General features: G+C 35.6%; 1 protein-coding gene across 3 annotated transcripts in view; it reads right to left on the bottom strand.

Annotated features, from left to right (window-relative positions):
- PIK3CB (phosphatidylinositol-4,5-bisphosphate 3-kinase catalytic subunit beta) overlaps positions 1 to 14,603 on the bottom strand; it is a 160,834-nt gene that overhangs the window by 79,884 nt on the left and 66,347 nt on the right. For all 3 annotated transcript variants that reach the window (XM_063114478.1, XM_063114480.1, XM_063114479.1), the window contains 2 exons: positions 13,166 to 13,391; positions 6,330 to 6,553 (listed from right to left, as the gene is read on the bottom strand). In XM_063114478.1, the coding sequence (XP_062970548.1) occupies positions 6,330 to 6,553; positions 13,166 to 13,391 (450 nt within the window). The remainder of the gene's footprint in view (positions 1 to 6,329; positions 6,554 to 13,165; positions 13,392 to 14,603) is intronic.

The raw sequence follows: 14,603 nt of genomic DNA, 5'->3' as shown, positions 1-14,603 counted from the left end.
CCCAAAGGATCTCATTGTTTTAAAAATGGACCTGATAACATGAAACACCTTTGTAGTTGTCTCTGACCTTTTTCTCTGAGACCAGAGTTCAGGATAGATCGTTCAGATATTTACCAGATACTAATTAGGAAATACATGGTATTTATATTTAAAGTGTATTTAGTTATATTCAATGACCTCTTTCCTGAGTTCCTTTTTCACTAATGTAGCTTTCATTTCTATTATTGCAGTTTTAACAATATAAACAAATAGAAGGTTTGTGCCAGTAGACACTCTGTTACTAAATCTGTAGTTAAAAATTCTTGTGCCCCGAGCATTCATTCACATGAATTTCAGTGCTGTTTGCTCTAATTACTTTAGGCTCTTCTGATTTGAGTGGAGTACAATTTCACTGTGAGACTGTGCTGTAAAGGTACTCTGAAGGGTTCTGGGAGAAGATAATGATGTGAAACACAGAGATGTAATTACTGTCCAACACAATGGAGCAGCTTACCCATGAGACTAGTAATTACTATTTATTGCTCTAAGAAGACAGAAAAGAGGGAAATAGGAGAAACTTCTTTGAAAAATGAAACACCTTTAACATAAATGTGTAATGCATATCATAAAATTCTAATCCTTGTTGCATTTCTTCTATTCCTACAAATGTATTAAACATTCAGTTTAAAAAATAATAAATAAATAAATATGTCGTAAAATTTGTTAAGATTTTTGATAATCTGTAAGTCATCTTACTGTATCCATAGTGTCACAGTTTAGGTACCACAGGTAAGATAAATATTTAACTAAAGGTTGCCATTTGATAGTACCATCACATGCATTTTCCAGTGAACATCTTTCTTTTGAAAGTTACAAAACCTGTAGCTATTTGAATTTAGTACATATTGATAAATACTTATATGTTGATCACTGGTAAGAAGAGATTCATACTTTATGTCGCTTAAACCATAAATTAACAATTCTGTCCAATTTTACAAACATATAAAGAGAGACATACAGAAATTTTAATAAGTGAAAAATGAAGATATAGTTTGGATGAGGCATTACCAAACCTGTTCATCATAAAATCCAATGGTACAGATTGATATTACAAATTATCTAATAATTCCTGAATCTTCTCATAATCTACCAAAGTCATTTCCCACCATATGATCAAATACTAAAGATATAAGAAACTCACTATCCCCCAAAGCAGCCAATTGCTACTCTGAATGACTGTGATTGTTAGAAAATTCTCTATACAGGGAAATGCAAATTGAAACCACACTGAGATACCACTTCGCCCCAGTTAGACTGGCTATAATCAAAAAGATGGAAAATAACAAATGCTGGCGAGGATGTGGAGAGAAGGAAACCCTCCTGCACTGTTGGTGTGTTTGTAAATTAGTACAGCCACTATGAAAAACAGTATGGAGGTTTCTCAAACAACCCTAGATAGATCTACCATACGATCCAGCAATCCCACTTCTGTGTATATACCCAAAGGAAGGGAAATCATCATGTCAAAGGGATACCTGTACTCCCATGGTCATCATAGCTCTGTTCACAATAGACAAGGCATGGAACCAACTTAAATGTCTGTCAATGAATGACTGGATAAGGAAAATGTGGTATATATACACAATGGAATACTACTCTGCCATAAAAAAGAATGAAATTCTGCTATTCACAACAACACGGATGAGCTTGGAGAAACTTACGTTGAATGAAATAAGCAAAGCACAGAAGGAAAAATACAGTATGTCCTCACTCATAAGTGGGAGTGACAAGAGAAAGAAGGAAGGAAAGAAAGACCACAATGGTGCGTTAGGCTTGCAGAGGGAGAGAGCAGACCTAGGGATACAAAGTGGGGTGCAGGAAAGAGGGAGGAGGAGGGAGGTCAGGGATTAATTGGGTGGGGGTCACGAGGTATAATCACAATTGTGGTAATGGGCATGCTGCCAGTACCGATCTGGCTATCACATCTTGGGCACGAGTGGTGATGTTCAGCTTTATACCCCATGAATATTCATAACCAATAAAATAAAAAGAAAAAAAAAATCTCTATACTGACCTAACGTTGTTTTTATAATATTTTCCACTAAAATTAATTTAAATCACCTGCCTTTTCTACGAGGTATCTCAAATTCAAACTTTTTCAACCTAAACTTACTAGGTATTTCACATCCATTTTCTCTAGTATTTTACTTTTCTCCTATATTTTCTATATGAGTTGGTGCCTACTACAGACTGAATGTTTGTGTCCCCACAAAATTCATATGTAGAAAACTAATCCCTGGTGTGATGGCACTTGGAGTTGGGGACTTTGGGATGTGATTAGGTCCTAAGGGCAATGCCCTCATAAATTGGATTAGTGCCCCTATGTAAGAGATTCCCAAGAACTCCCTCTCCTCTTCCAAATTATTAGAACACAGCTAAGGAAATTGGCCTTCGGACATGAAATCTGCTGTTGCCTTATCTTGGACTTCCCAACCTCTAGAATTATGAGAAATAAATTTCTATTGGCACAATCAATTGAAAAACTGTTTGGCAATATCTATTAAAACCGATTATATATATATATATATATATATATATATATATATATATATATATACCTATGACTCCCCAATTCTGCTTCTAGGTATATTCCCAACAGAAATATATAGAGCAGCATTATTTCACACAACTGCAGTGCTGAACCTTATATGTTACGTTTGTGTATTCATTCATATACAACAATTGAAGAAATCTGAACACTGAGTAGAATTTGAGGATAAAAAGCAAGCAAAATAGAATAAACAAAAGAAAGAATGAAAAGATAAGCCACATATTGGTAGGATATGTCTACAACACATATTGATAACAAAGGATTTACCCCATAAACATCAAGAACTTATACAAATTAAGAAGAAAAATACAACCCAATTTTGAAAACAGGCAAAAACAAAAAAACAATAGAAATAAAAATGTTTCATACGTATGTGAAGAGGTTCACTCTCACCAGTTATGAGGAAGATGCAATCAAGGAGACAATGGATAAATAGATTATAATACATTTATAAGATGAAACTGTACACAGTACCAGGAGCTTCGAAATTTTCACCAAAGGCCTCTCTTAATCCCTTGAAAGTTAAATTCATGTCTTCTAAAGAACTGGTAACTGGACTCAGAACTCAAGTTGACTGCTTTTTCCTGTATTTCCAGCACTTCTTCAACATCACTTTCAATGACTTTATGAAACATTGCATTTTTCGTAAGACTTGTAATGTTACATGGCAATCAATTTATATTGTATTTCTCAATGTTTACAAATAGCTATAGACTAGAGACTATCAGGCAAAGACACTAAACATATGGGTAGTGACAGATAATTCTGTTTAGCAAGGAGCAACACAGTTCATTAGTTAGTGACTATATTATGACAACTGTGGTAATTCAGATAATAACTACATGGGTGGGGAAACACTTATTCTTGACAGTTTTACTCTCATGCTTCACTGTTTCCCGCATTTCTGGCCATGCTTCTGATATATTCTCTGGAATGACCCCCCTCCTCCACAAAAAACTCTCCACATCCTTATACTTCCTTCTCCAGCCCTCCCCACTGACAGAGGACTATTTCAAATTACATATGCCCCTACCTTTAGTGACAGAATTATTTCATATCCCTTAAGCTGGCTTAGGCCAAAAAAAAAAAAACCCAACAGGTTTGAAAGTATTGCTTTGGTTCATTGGTATCCTTTACAAACTGTGATTCTTGGAATTAAAAATAATGCATCTGTGATTTGATTGCTGGGACTGTCATTCTATAAAACTGAGACACAATAAGCCCATGATTATATTTATCTTGCTTCTTAAAAACCATGTTCTAAGGCTGGCTGATATTAACTGTGATCATCTAAAATTTCTGATGTTTTTCACAGAAATTGCTAGCTACCTTTTCTACTACCAATCCCAGAAAATCATTTTTCAACCCAAATGGACACCCTGTTATATTCTGTCTCATTTTTAGTTTAATGTTCCCCACACACACTACTTCACAAAGATCAGTACTGGTCATCAGCAGTTGATGATGAAATGGCCAAATGAGAATTTTATTGAGGGAAGGGGAAAGGGAGAAAGAATATATGGTGGAGTAGGTTGCCAGCCATCTTTTATTCTGAGATTCTGTCATTTTTATTTTTTTGGTGGCAAACTGTTCATTCATTTGTGAAATGCTATTGGTAATAAATTATAATTTTGGATTTTAAAAAATGTCCTTACTTGACTAAATAAAAATCTATAAATTCTAAGTGACTTCACAAAATTATTTAATGACTTTTTAAAAATTATTTAATGACTATTTAAAGACTTTACTAGTCTATACAATCCAAAAGTTAGAACTTTTGGGTTAATCCTTGGGGAAATGCTTAGCCTAAAGAAAAGGAGACTAGGAAGAGGCAGAATAGCTATATTTCAACTATCTGAATATACGGCATGAAGAAGGAAGAGAAGATTGCATGAATAACTTGTCTAAAACAAAAAACTATAACAAGATAGGCAAAAGTCATATAAGGTAAGTTTGAATTTAAAAGCTTTTTAAATTCAAAATTTAAATGTATGCTTGCCCACAATGTAAGCACTGGAGGTAGAACACTCCCCTCTAGCACTGAATGTATCCCGGCAGCGACACAAGATATCAGGGACTATAAAAATAATTATTACAGGATATAAAAAATCTGACTAGATGATTGGTAAACTCTTTTCGACTTTAAATTCTATGACTTCTTGGAATCCACTAATTTCACGATATCTCCAACTCGCTCCTTTATTCAAAACACTTATTTTCATATGTACTTTGTTACAAGGATGATTACATTAAAATTTGTATATCCAGTAGAGATTTGACCCACCTGTAATGAAATTCAGACTGACCTAGGCTGGCAAATTACCCTGAGCCAGTGCTTTTAAGCTAAATTCTAATCATCTTTCGACAATAAACTTGTCTATTCCAAATCTCTCTACCTTGCAGAAGTCCCTAAACAGTATTTTAAATTTGATCCTGACATATTTTATGACACTCAAATCTTGAGATAAATTGAACTTTAGTCTCAACATATCTCAGAATAGAATGACAAATGGTGTTTTTCCCTGGATGAGAAAGCTTCTCTAGGGAAAATGCCTGAAGGAAGGATCGTTTTTTACCTTTGTCCTAATAAACACTTACTAATCTGTTGTCTAAGAAGAGGGAAAACTGGGTAAAACCAAAGACATCTGGATAAAATCCTGGTTCTACCACTAGCCAGCCATGAGGCCTGGCACAAAACATAAAACTTCTTTCAGTTTCTTCACTGTAAAATGAGGAAAAGACAACACTTTATAGGGTTGTTGTGGGAACTGAAGAATATATGAAAAATACCTTATATAGTTCCTGGCATAGTATAAGTGTCAACACAGAATACCTACTGTTATGCTGGTTATCACTGTTACAGTAATCACTGTAAAATTCAAGAACAAAACAAAACATCCTTGAATTCCAACCTTAATCTAAGACCAAACCCTAGATGATAAAATGACCACACTTGAAACAAAGGTGGTAGCATAATAATGTTTGTATTATTGCTATAAATATTCAGACATGGAAAAGCTGTATATACACTTTATTACAATTGCCCGATTCCATATCACCACATAATTCACATATTCATAGAATGTCAATGTAAGAATATGGAAAAAGAGATCATTTTGATCAGGTCTTTCACTTTATTAGACAAAAGAAAATCACTTGAGAAAAAAATATCTGCAATAAAGAACATTACGTAGACCAGCAGTTGGCAAACATTTTCTATAAAAGACCAGGCTTCTCTGATAACATATGGGTCTCTTGTTGCATATTCCTTTTTCTTTCTTTCTTTCTTTTTTTCCTGCTTCTTTTTAAAAACAACCTTTTAAAATTCTTTGAGTTTTTTCTATATCCCTTTAAAAATGTAAAACCAATTTAAACAGTGCACTTTGCCAATCCTGTTCTAAACTACCATTCCATTACATCAAGAAATTATATATGTGGGCTGGCCAGTTTAGGTCACTTGGAAGAGCATGGTGCTGATAACCAAGATCAAGGTTTTGATCCCTGTATTGGCCAGCCACCAAAAAGCAAAAGAAAAAAATCGTACTTGTGCAAAGGATGTCATTTTAGACTGTTACACATAATTCTAAATATATTTCCATCTTAAATCTAAATTTTAGATCTTAAATCTTTGTAATAATGTTTACTGGGCAAGCAAGAGATGCTTCTAGGAATGGAACTGCATTTAGGTAAAAATCAGAGATCTGTTACAAAATATTTCTTTATAAAAATATAACACTACCTGACAATTTTCAAAATGAACAGCCACAATGAGCTTTCCTCCATAAAGTTTGTCTTCTAAATTTTCAACGGTGGATGGTTCGTGCTCTGGTGGATATGTTTGCATTAGCCAGTCCATCCAAGACAATCCCACAAGCGAATGAATCTTCTCCTCACTGAATTTTCGCATTTTTCTTCGAAATTCATTCACTTCAGGATCCTTTAAGGCATCAAATTCATGCAGACCTAAACACATTTTTTAAAAGTGTCATTTTCAGTAGCTAACAATAATAAAAGAGAATACAAAACATTCAGCAAAAACTAACTTGGATGTTTGGCTTTTATCAAGCAGACCAAACTAGGCAGGAAAATATCATGGAAGATCAAAAAATAAGCCAGATAAAATAATAAATATCATGCACAGAAAACATACAATTAGATTTCTAAAGAATACAAACTTGAAACCTCATGAAGAAATGTAGTTTGGTTACCAGTTTTATAATCAATGAAATTCACAATATACATTTTCAATCCACATATAAAAGATCCACAGTTTTATTTACGAATCAAGTAAATCACATTTGAAATATCTGAGAAAGGGTAAGAATCTGAAAACTGTTCCAATACTGTACGGGTATTAGAAAAAACCTAAAACTCAAATTATTATTTAACTTAAAATTTAATAAACTATGGGTGTAGCTATGCATGTATGGGGTAGGGCGTATATGGGAAATCTCTGTACTTTCTTCTCAATTTTACTATGAACCTGAAACCATTCTAAAAATATAAAGTCTTTTAAAAAACAAAAGCAAACAAAAACTTAAAGAAATTTTATACAATGAATCTTCAGTTTGTGATTTTTCAACAGTTACAGTATATTAATCAAGATCTCCTGCACCCCCATCCACAACCAAGCACATCAACAGAGCCTTGGGGCCAACCTCGAGACCTGAGGCTTGGAGCCAGGGACCAGACCCCCTGCCTTCAACCAGGCACACTGCCAGGGCCTTGAGGCCTGCCCGGGGACCTGAGGTATAGAGCCAGGGACCAGACCACCCCCACCCCCAAAACCAGGAACACCACCAGCACCCAGGGACCTGAGGCATGAGGTCAGGGACTGACCCCCCCCCCCTCCACAACCAGGCACACCACCAGCATCTCAGGGCTTGACTGAGTTCCTGAGGCAACGAGCCAGGGACTGGATCCCCCCACACAACCAGGAACACTGCCAGTGCCAAGGAGCATGCCAAAAACATTACCTCCATGTGAGTGGCCCACCACAGCCACCACAGTAACCATGGCTGCTGCAAAAGTGGCTTGATGCCACAACCACCATGCAGATGGTCCACCAGGCACTGGAATGCACTGACACAAGGAGAGTCACCAGCAGAGACTAAAGAAGAGGATATCTTTCTCCACAAAGCGCATTCCAGAGTGACAGAAGAAATTTCTGCTCTACAATAATATTGGGGGACCTGAACACACCTCTCAGCATTGGACAGATCACACAGGCAACAAATCAACAGAGTAAGCGTTACTCTTACAGAGGGAGAGAAGAAATCTAGGATTATCAGAGGAGGGAGGAGGGAGGGAGTCGGTATAGGGAGAGATTGGACAAGGGGCATAAAGAAAAGTACAATTTTTAAAAATATATATACTAGTAATATTGATTTGATCAACATATGTCAACATTGAACCCCAAAAATATGTATAATCAATTACGATTCAATAAAAATTTTTTAAAAAAATTTTTTTCCTCATCCCAAAATAAGAACCCACCTGCCACTTCTCCCAGCCCCTAGCACCCATTAACCTACTTTCTGTCTCTATAAATGTGCATATTCTGGATATTTCGTATAAATGAAACCATACACTAAAAAAAAAAATCCCATAAACATAAAATTATACTTTGCTGTACATAATTTTGAATTAATTCTGCCATGAAGACAACTATATATGACAATTTTTTCATAAACTTATGATTTTTCTAGTAAATATCTAAAACATTGAATCTATCTATATATAAATTTCTATATGTGCATTAATTGTTACCAATCAAATTGGCAAACATTTTAAAGTTTGATAATACTCTGCTGCAAAGGGTAGAGAGAAACAAGCATTCCCCACAGACTTTTGGTGAGAGACTAAATTAGGATTAACTTTTTGGAGGACAATTTGGCAGTATTTACTAGAAATTACATACATACATACATATCATTTGACCTCTCAATTCCACCAACTGAAATTTCAACCTAAGAGACTCAGGATCAACCAAGAAAACCAAGTACACTCCACAAACCAATCATATAAAATGCCCTGCTTCTCGCCCAGCACTCTCCCAAGCCAGGGTGGTAGGGAGCTGGCAGCCTTGGGCCTCAGGCCTCTGTCATGTCCCCCCTCAAGAGCAACCAGCCCAACAACAACCACCGAGTCCCCACAGGAGATGACCCAGGCTCTCCTGAGCCGGGGCAGTGGCGGGCCAAGGGCTTCAGTCATGCCTCTCCAACACCAGCAACCAGCCCAGCAACGACCACCGAGCCATAGCAAGAAGGGCCCTGGGTTCCTGAGCTGGGAAGGTGGGGGGCAAGGGCTTTTGCCACATCCCCACACCCCTCTGACATCTGCACGTAGCCTGGCAATGACCAAGCCACTGCTGGAAGCCCCCCGGTCTCCCCTGTGGGAATGTGGGGGGTGTCACAGTCCTCAATCCTGCCCCTCCTCATTCCTCCTTCTTCCATCACATTTCCTTTCCCTTTCCCCTCTCCCCCTCCCTCCCAACTGTTCTGCAACAACATCATGGAATGTAAAAAAAAAATATTAATAAAATTAAATTTAATTTAAAAAAAAGAGATGCCCTGCTTCTACTTAGCCCATCTCCAGCTTCCCAATGCCAATAATCTCAAATAAGTTGTACCTGAGGCCTTCCTCCCTGCCCCCCGACTAATAGCTTTCCCACTCCCCTGCCGGCCTTTGAGTCTCTGCAAACATAAGTTCGTTTACTAAAGCAAACTCTGAATAGTCTCTGTTCTCATTTAGATGTTATTTGTTTATTTCCAAAACATATAGATATAATTGCACAAATATATCATGATATCAATACAAGAAAATTCACTTTAATTTTATTTATAGTAATTAAAAAGTAACCTAAAGTCCATTATTAAGATCATGTTAAATAAATCAAGATACATTCATACAATTATACAGTGGTATACATGATGAAAAGAATAAAATAGATCTATGTGTTGGTATGATAAAAGCCCTGGATATATTTTAAAAGTACAAACAGAATGGGTCAGGTAAGATCCCTTTTATGCAAATTCAAAAGAAAGAATATGCATAAATTTTTGTTTTGGAAAGATACTTGAGATGACACTATTAATAGTATTTCATAGTACTGGGGATGGGGGCACAATGAGGCAGGTTACTTTTTACTCCATAAAACCAATCTATACTATATTATTTGAATGTATGCTGTTACTAAGGGTTATCTAGATAATCTGCACTGTCCTTTTACTTATATGTATTAAAAACAATAATTGTTATTTCAGAAATAAATAATAGAATTATTTTGTGATATTAAATATAGAAAAGTTAAAATGTTTAAGTTGCATAACAAATCAAAAGTAAAATCTTGAGGGTACCATATAATTTACTGGATAGTTTTAGATCAGGAATAAAAATGCATTACTCTAAGTTAGCGATGAATAGATTGTAACTTGGGCAGACTAGCTGAAGCATTTTAGAGCTTTTTCCCAGCATTGTTAATATTCTTTCTATTCACAAATAGGTATGCCAGGTGAGTTCACAGAAGAAAAATGAGTACCCAATAAAATACTGGGTACGTCTGATAAAAATCAAACTCTCTAACTCTCTATCCACTGTTAAGGCATGTCTACTCCACTTTCTAAATGTTTCCCAACTCTGTCCACTTCTCTCAGTTCCTGCAGCCATTAACCTAATCCTGGCCATCATCATCCCTCTTTTGGATTACTACATCAATTTTTCACTAATTTCTCTACTAGAAGTCTTAATCCCTCCAATCCACTCTCCATTATACAATCTGAGTAATTTTTCTGAAATGCACATTTGATCACATTACTCACCTACTTAAATTGCTCCAATAGCTTCCCATGTGCTCTTAAGACTAAATCTCTACTTTTAATATGACATGGACAATTCTGCATGCTCTGAAGCAGGCTGCTTCTCCAGTCTTTCCTACTCGTCTTAGCTGTACCCTTAAACCAACCATAATCAATTTCTTTTATTCCTTGAACAAGCCATCCTTCACACATGCCATTCCCTTTTGCTTTTCCTTTCTCAAACTCCCTTCACCCAACAAATTTTTAGCTGTTCAAGGGGTCTTCAAAAAGTTCACAGAAAGATTCATATTATCTTTTAATTCCATTTTTCCATGAACTTTTTGAGGTACCCTTATATGTCTTCTAAGAGGCCATCCTTGACCCACCCAGTTGTTTTAAGGTGACCCTTTTTTTAGTTTTATTTTCTTTTTAATTGACAAATAATTGTACTTATTTATGGGATACAATGTGATGTTTCGGTACATGTATACGTTGTAGAATGACCAAATCAGGCTAATTAGCATATCTGTCACCTTGAGTATTTATCATTTCTTTGTGGTGAAAACATTTAAAATCCTCTCGTACCTATTTTGAAATATACAAGACATTATTATTAACTATAATCACCTTGCTAAGCAATAGATACCAGCAATTTTTTTTTCTTTTCAGCAATTTGGTACAAGGTTCTGAATCCTTGACCTTAGTGTTAGAAGGCTGCATTCTAACCAACAGAGCTAACCAGCCAGGCAGATCTGCACCAGAACTTATTCCTCCTATCTAATTGAAACTTTGTACCGTTGACCAACATGTTCCCCTTTCCCCATCCATGCTGAATCACCACCCCTCAGCCACTGATAACCACCATTCTACTCTTTAGTTCTTTGAGTTCTACTTCTTTGAGCTTTGACAGTTTTAGATACCAAAGATAACTAAGATGATACAGTATTTGAAGGTGATCCTCATTTACTCAGCACAGCAGTTCATACACTGCATTCTAACTGTCTATTTACTAATCCATATTTCCCATTCGATCATGAGCTCCAATCAAAAACCATATCACCCAAGGTCACTGCTGTAGTTTCAACTATAAACACTCAACATACTCTGGTTTCTCTTCAGATCGTGTAAATCTTTTGCCTTTTAAACACTCAACATATACAACTGAATTGCAAGCACTACTATTCTGGTAATGTTATTCAACATATTATAAATACGAGGCTGTGTTCATATAACTGTTATAATCAGCTGAAAGATATAGATATCTTTAATTCATCCTAGACTCATTGAATCCCAATCTCTGAGAATCCACTTTTTAAGAAATTAATGCAGGCTGAATTTGGAAACCACTGCAAAGAGGTCTTAAAAATAGAAATTTTGACAAAAATAAGAATTTAGGCCAAGAAATTTAATTTTAAAACTATTAATTTCCTACATGCCTTATTTTAAGAAAATATGATAGCAAATCTTAAATTTTCCTTAAGATAAAACTATTGTATACTTTACAGTCAAATATAATTTTTATTTAAAAAAAGTACTGAGTAAACAATTTATTCATACTAAATATATTGTTAAAATTCTGTAGACTATGTATTTCCCTCACTTAAGATATGCCACATGCTTAGGTAGGTCAGGGGAAATAAGGAAGTTTTCAGGGTTTTTTTTGTGTGTGTTTTTTTTTTTTTCAGGATGCTGACAAAAATCCTCTAAGTAAGATGCTTTTACTGGGTGTTTAGAGAAATTAATGCAGAGGTGGCATGTATCTTCACTACAGATAATAATCAGAACCCAAACAGCAGCTCTGTAAATAATTATTTAAAGTAAACATAGAAAATAAAATGATTGGGCCCATCATCTTTCATGAAAAGGTATTTTTCAGAGTAGTAATGTCTGTTCAGTTTCTATTGTTTTCTTCAGAGAGAAACAGCAGCAACAGTTGTTCCTGAATTCAAACTCAAATAATTGTTTATTGTCTTCCCGGTATGACCTCACCAAGTCCTGGTTGTATTCATCACAGACAAATCAGCAACTGCAAAAATTGACTCATTAAGTAGTTAAAGTGAAAATTCAATCTAAAATACTAAAACAGACCTACTCAAGTACCTAAATAAATGTTAACATATAAATTTGTATATATCATCCTAATGCCAGATTTTCTAGCTATGCCAAAAAACTCAATGTATAAAACAGTTAACATATAAACTGCTTAACGCTATAAAACACTCCTTATTTCTTGATCATTCAAACTGCAGGGCACACTACATAAAAAAAAATGTTATACAATAACAACTGCATGAAATATGGCTCATTGTTTATACAAAGAGAAATTCAATTGTAATATATATCAGACCCCTGTGCTATAATAGGAGCAAAGGTAAGAATGTCAGATTAAAAAACATACTACAGGGGCAGTTCATAAGAAACTAAGGATGTATCTCTTAGAAAACAGCTTCTCAAAATATTTAAGGTAAAGGAACAATTTTTTCTTTCTAATCCATCAAAGACCAATACATTTGTAAAATAAAAATAAAATATTAGAAAAGAAAAAGACATATAAAACATAAGTCCTTGGATGCTGAGGCAATATCACATTATCAGGAGTTTCTAAACATTCACTGACAATTTCTGTACTTACCTTATCTCAAACTGATAACAATTTACAGACCAGCATTTGTCCATGGACTGCACTGTGAGAGGCAATGTCTTAGAATATACTTACTACATGTTTATACATGTAACAACAGATATACTAAGAATTCACACTAAAATTTTTAAAAATTACCTTTTCCTATAAGGACTCCAATTTTTGAGTCTAATTTTTCCCCTGGGTCACAACTTCTTGTTACTAATTTGAGAACTGGAAGAAAAGGTCTGACATCACAGAGTCTTCGTGTTTCATCTTCGAGTTCCTCATATACAGCAGTTTGATTCACACATGCAAACATATAAGAGTCAATTTCCATAAGGAGGTTAAACATTGGGTAATTGTGAACTTGCTTCCATAACATCTGCAGAAAAAAACACATATTCTGGAATGAAAACACATGCTCAAGTAAACAAAGATAAATGCTCAGATGCTCACTTCAGGACTGTTTATAAAAATCAAAAACTACAGTCAAACCAAATATTTAGCAATAAATGTTGATCTAATAAATAATAGAATATTTATAGAACTGTGAAAATAGAAATGTATTCTGACATGGAAAGCCATCCATGATATACTGAAGTTTATTTTTAAAACAGCAAATTACAGGAGTACATATGGTATTATCCCATGTTTTTAAAGTAATATTATGGCACAACACGTAAAAAACGCATCATAAACAAAATCATTAAAAGCATAGTATCTATGAAGAGTAACAATCAATGAGAACTCTCATATTTAACATTCCTGTAAACACAAACAACTTGTAATAAAAACAATTAAAAATTTAAAGTATGTATCATTTCCCCCATACAAAATTTAAATTATTTTTGTCCTGCATTCTTTTCTATTCATCGGGGGTATCTTTACTAACACTGTCCTGTCAGGATGAGAACAATTTCTCACCATCCGCTCCCATTTCTTCGGAATGAGATAATGTAAAAGAAGTTCACCATACAAACACAAAGAAGGATTACATACTTTGACAGAAGCCAGTACAAAAGACAAGAGCTGGAGATAACAGACCTAGAGTAAAAATTGTGGCCAATCCTCAGATTCAGTTACATAAAACCAACAGCAGAAAGCACAGGCAACAAAAGAAAAAACAGGCAAACGGGACTTCACCAAAATTAAAAATTAAAAACTTCTGTACATTGCCCAGAGTTCTATGCAAGGAGACGAGGGAAGCCCCCTCTGCCTAGAAGCAGATAAGAGAGCACCCCTGGGGTCCTAAGCAAGGAGCCCAGAGCAGACCCCACTGCCCAGAAGCATGGAAGAGAGCATACCTGGAGTCCTGGGCAAGAGCCAAGGGCAGCCCCCACCCCTACCCCACCCAGAAGCAGGCAAATGAACACACTTAAAACACCACTTCAGCACGGGTAGCAACCACTGACACAGCCATGGCTGCTGATAAAGTGGCTCAATGCCACAGCAGTAGCCACAGACAGAGCACAGGCAGCCCACCCAACACTTGACTGCACTGACACAAGGAGAGTCACCAGCGGAGACCAGAAAAAGAAGAGGGCATATCTCTTCTCAAAGCCCACCCCAGAGTAATAGAAGAAACAACTACTTT

This window comes from Cynocephalus volans, chromosome 11 (genome assembly GCF_027409185.1).
Source record: "Cynocephalus volans isolate mCynVol1 chromosome 11, mCynVol1.pri, whole genome shotgun sequence".
In the NCBI taxonomy this organism is placed as follows: domain Eukaryota; kingdom Metazoa; phylum Chordata; class Mammalia; order Dermoptera; family Cynocephalidae; genus Cynocephalus; species Cynocephalus volans.
This window is presented reverse-complemented; position numbering and strand designations above follow the sequence as displayed.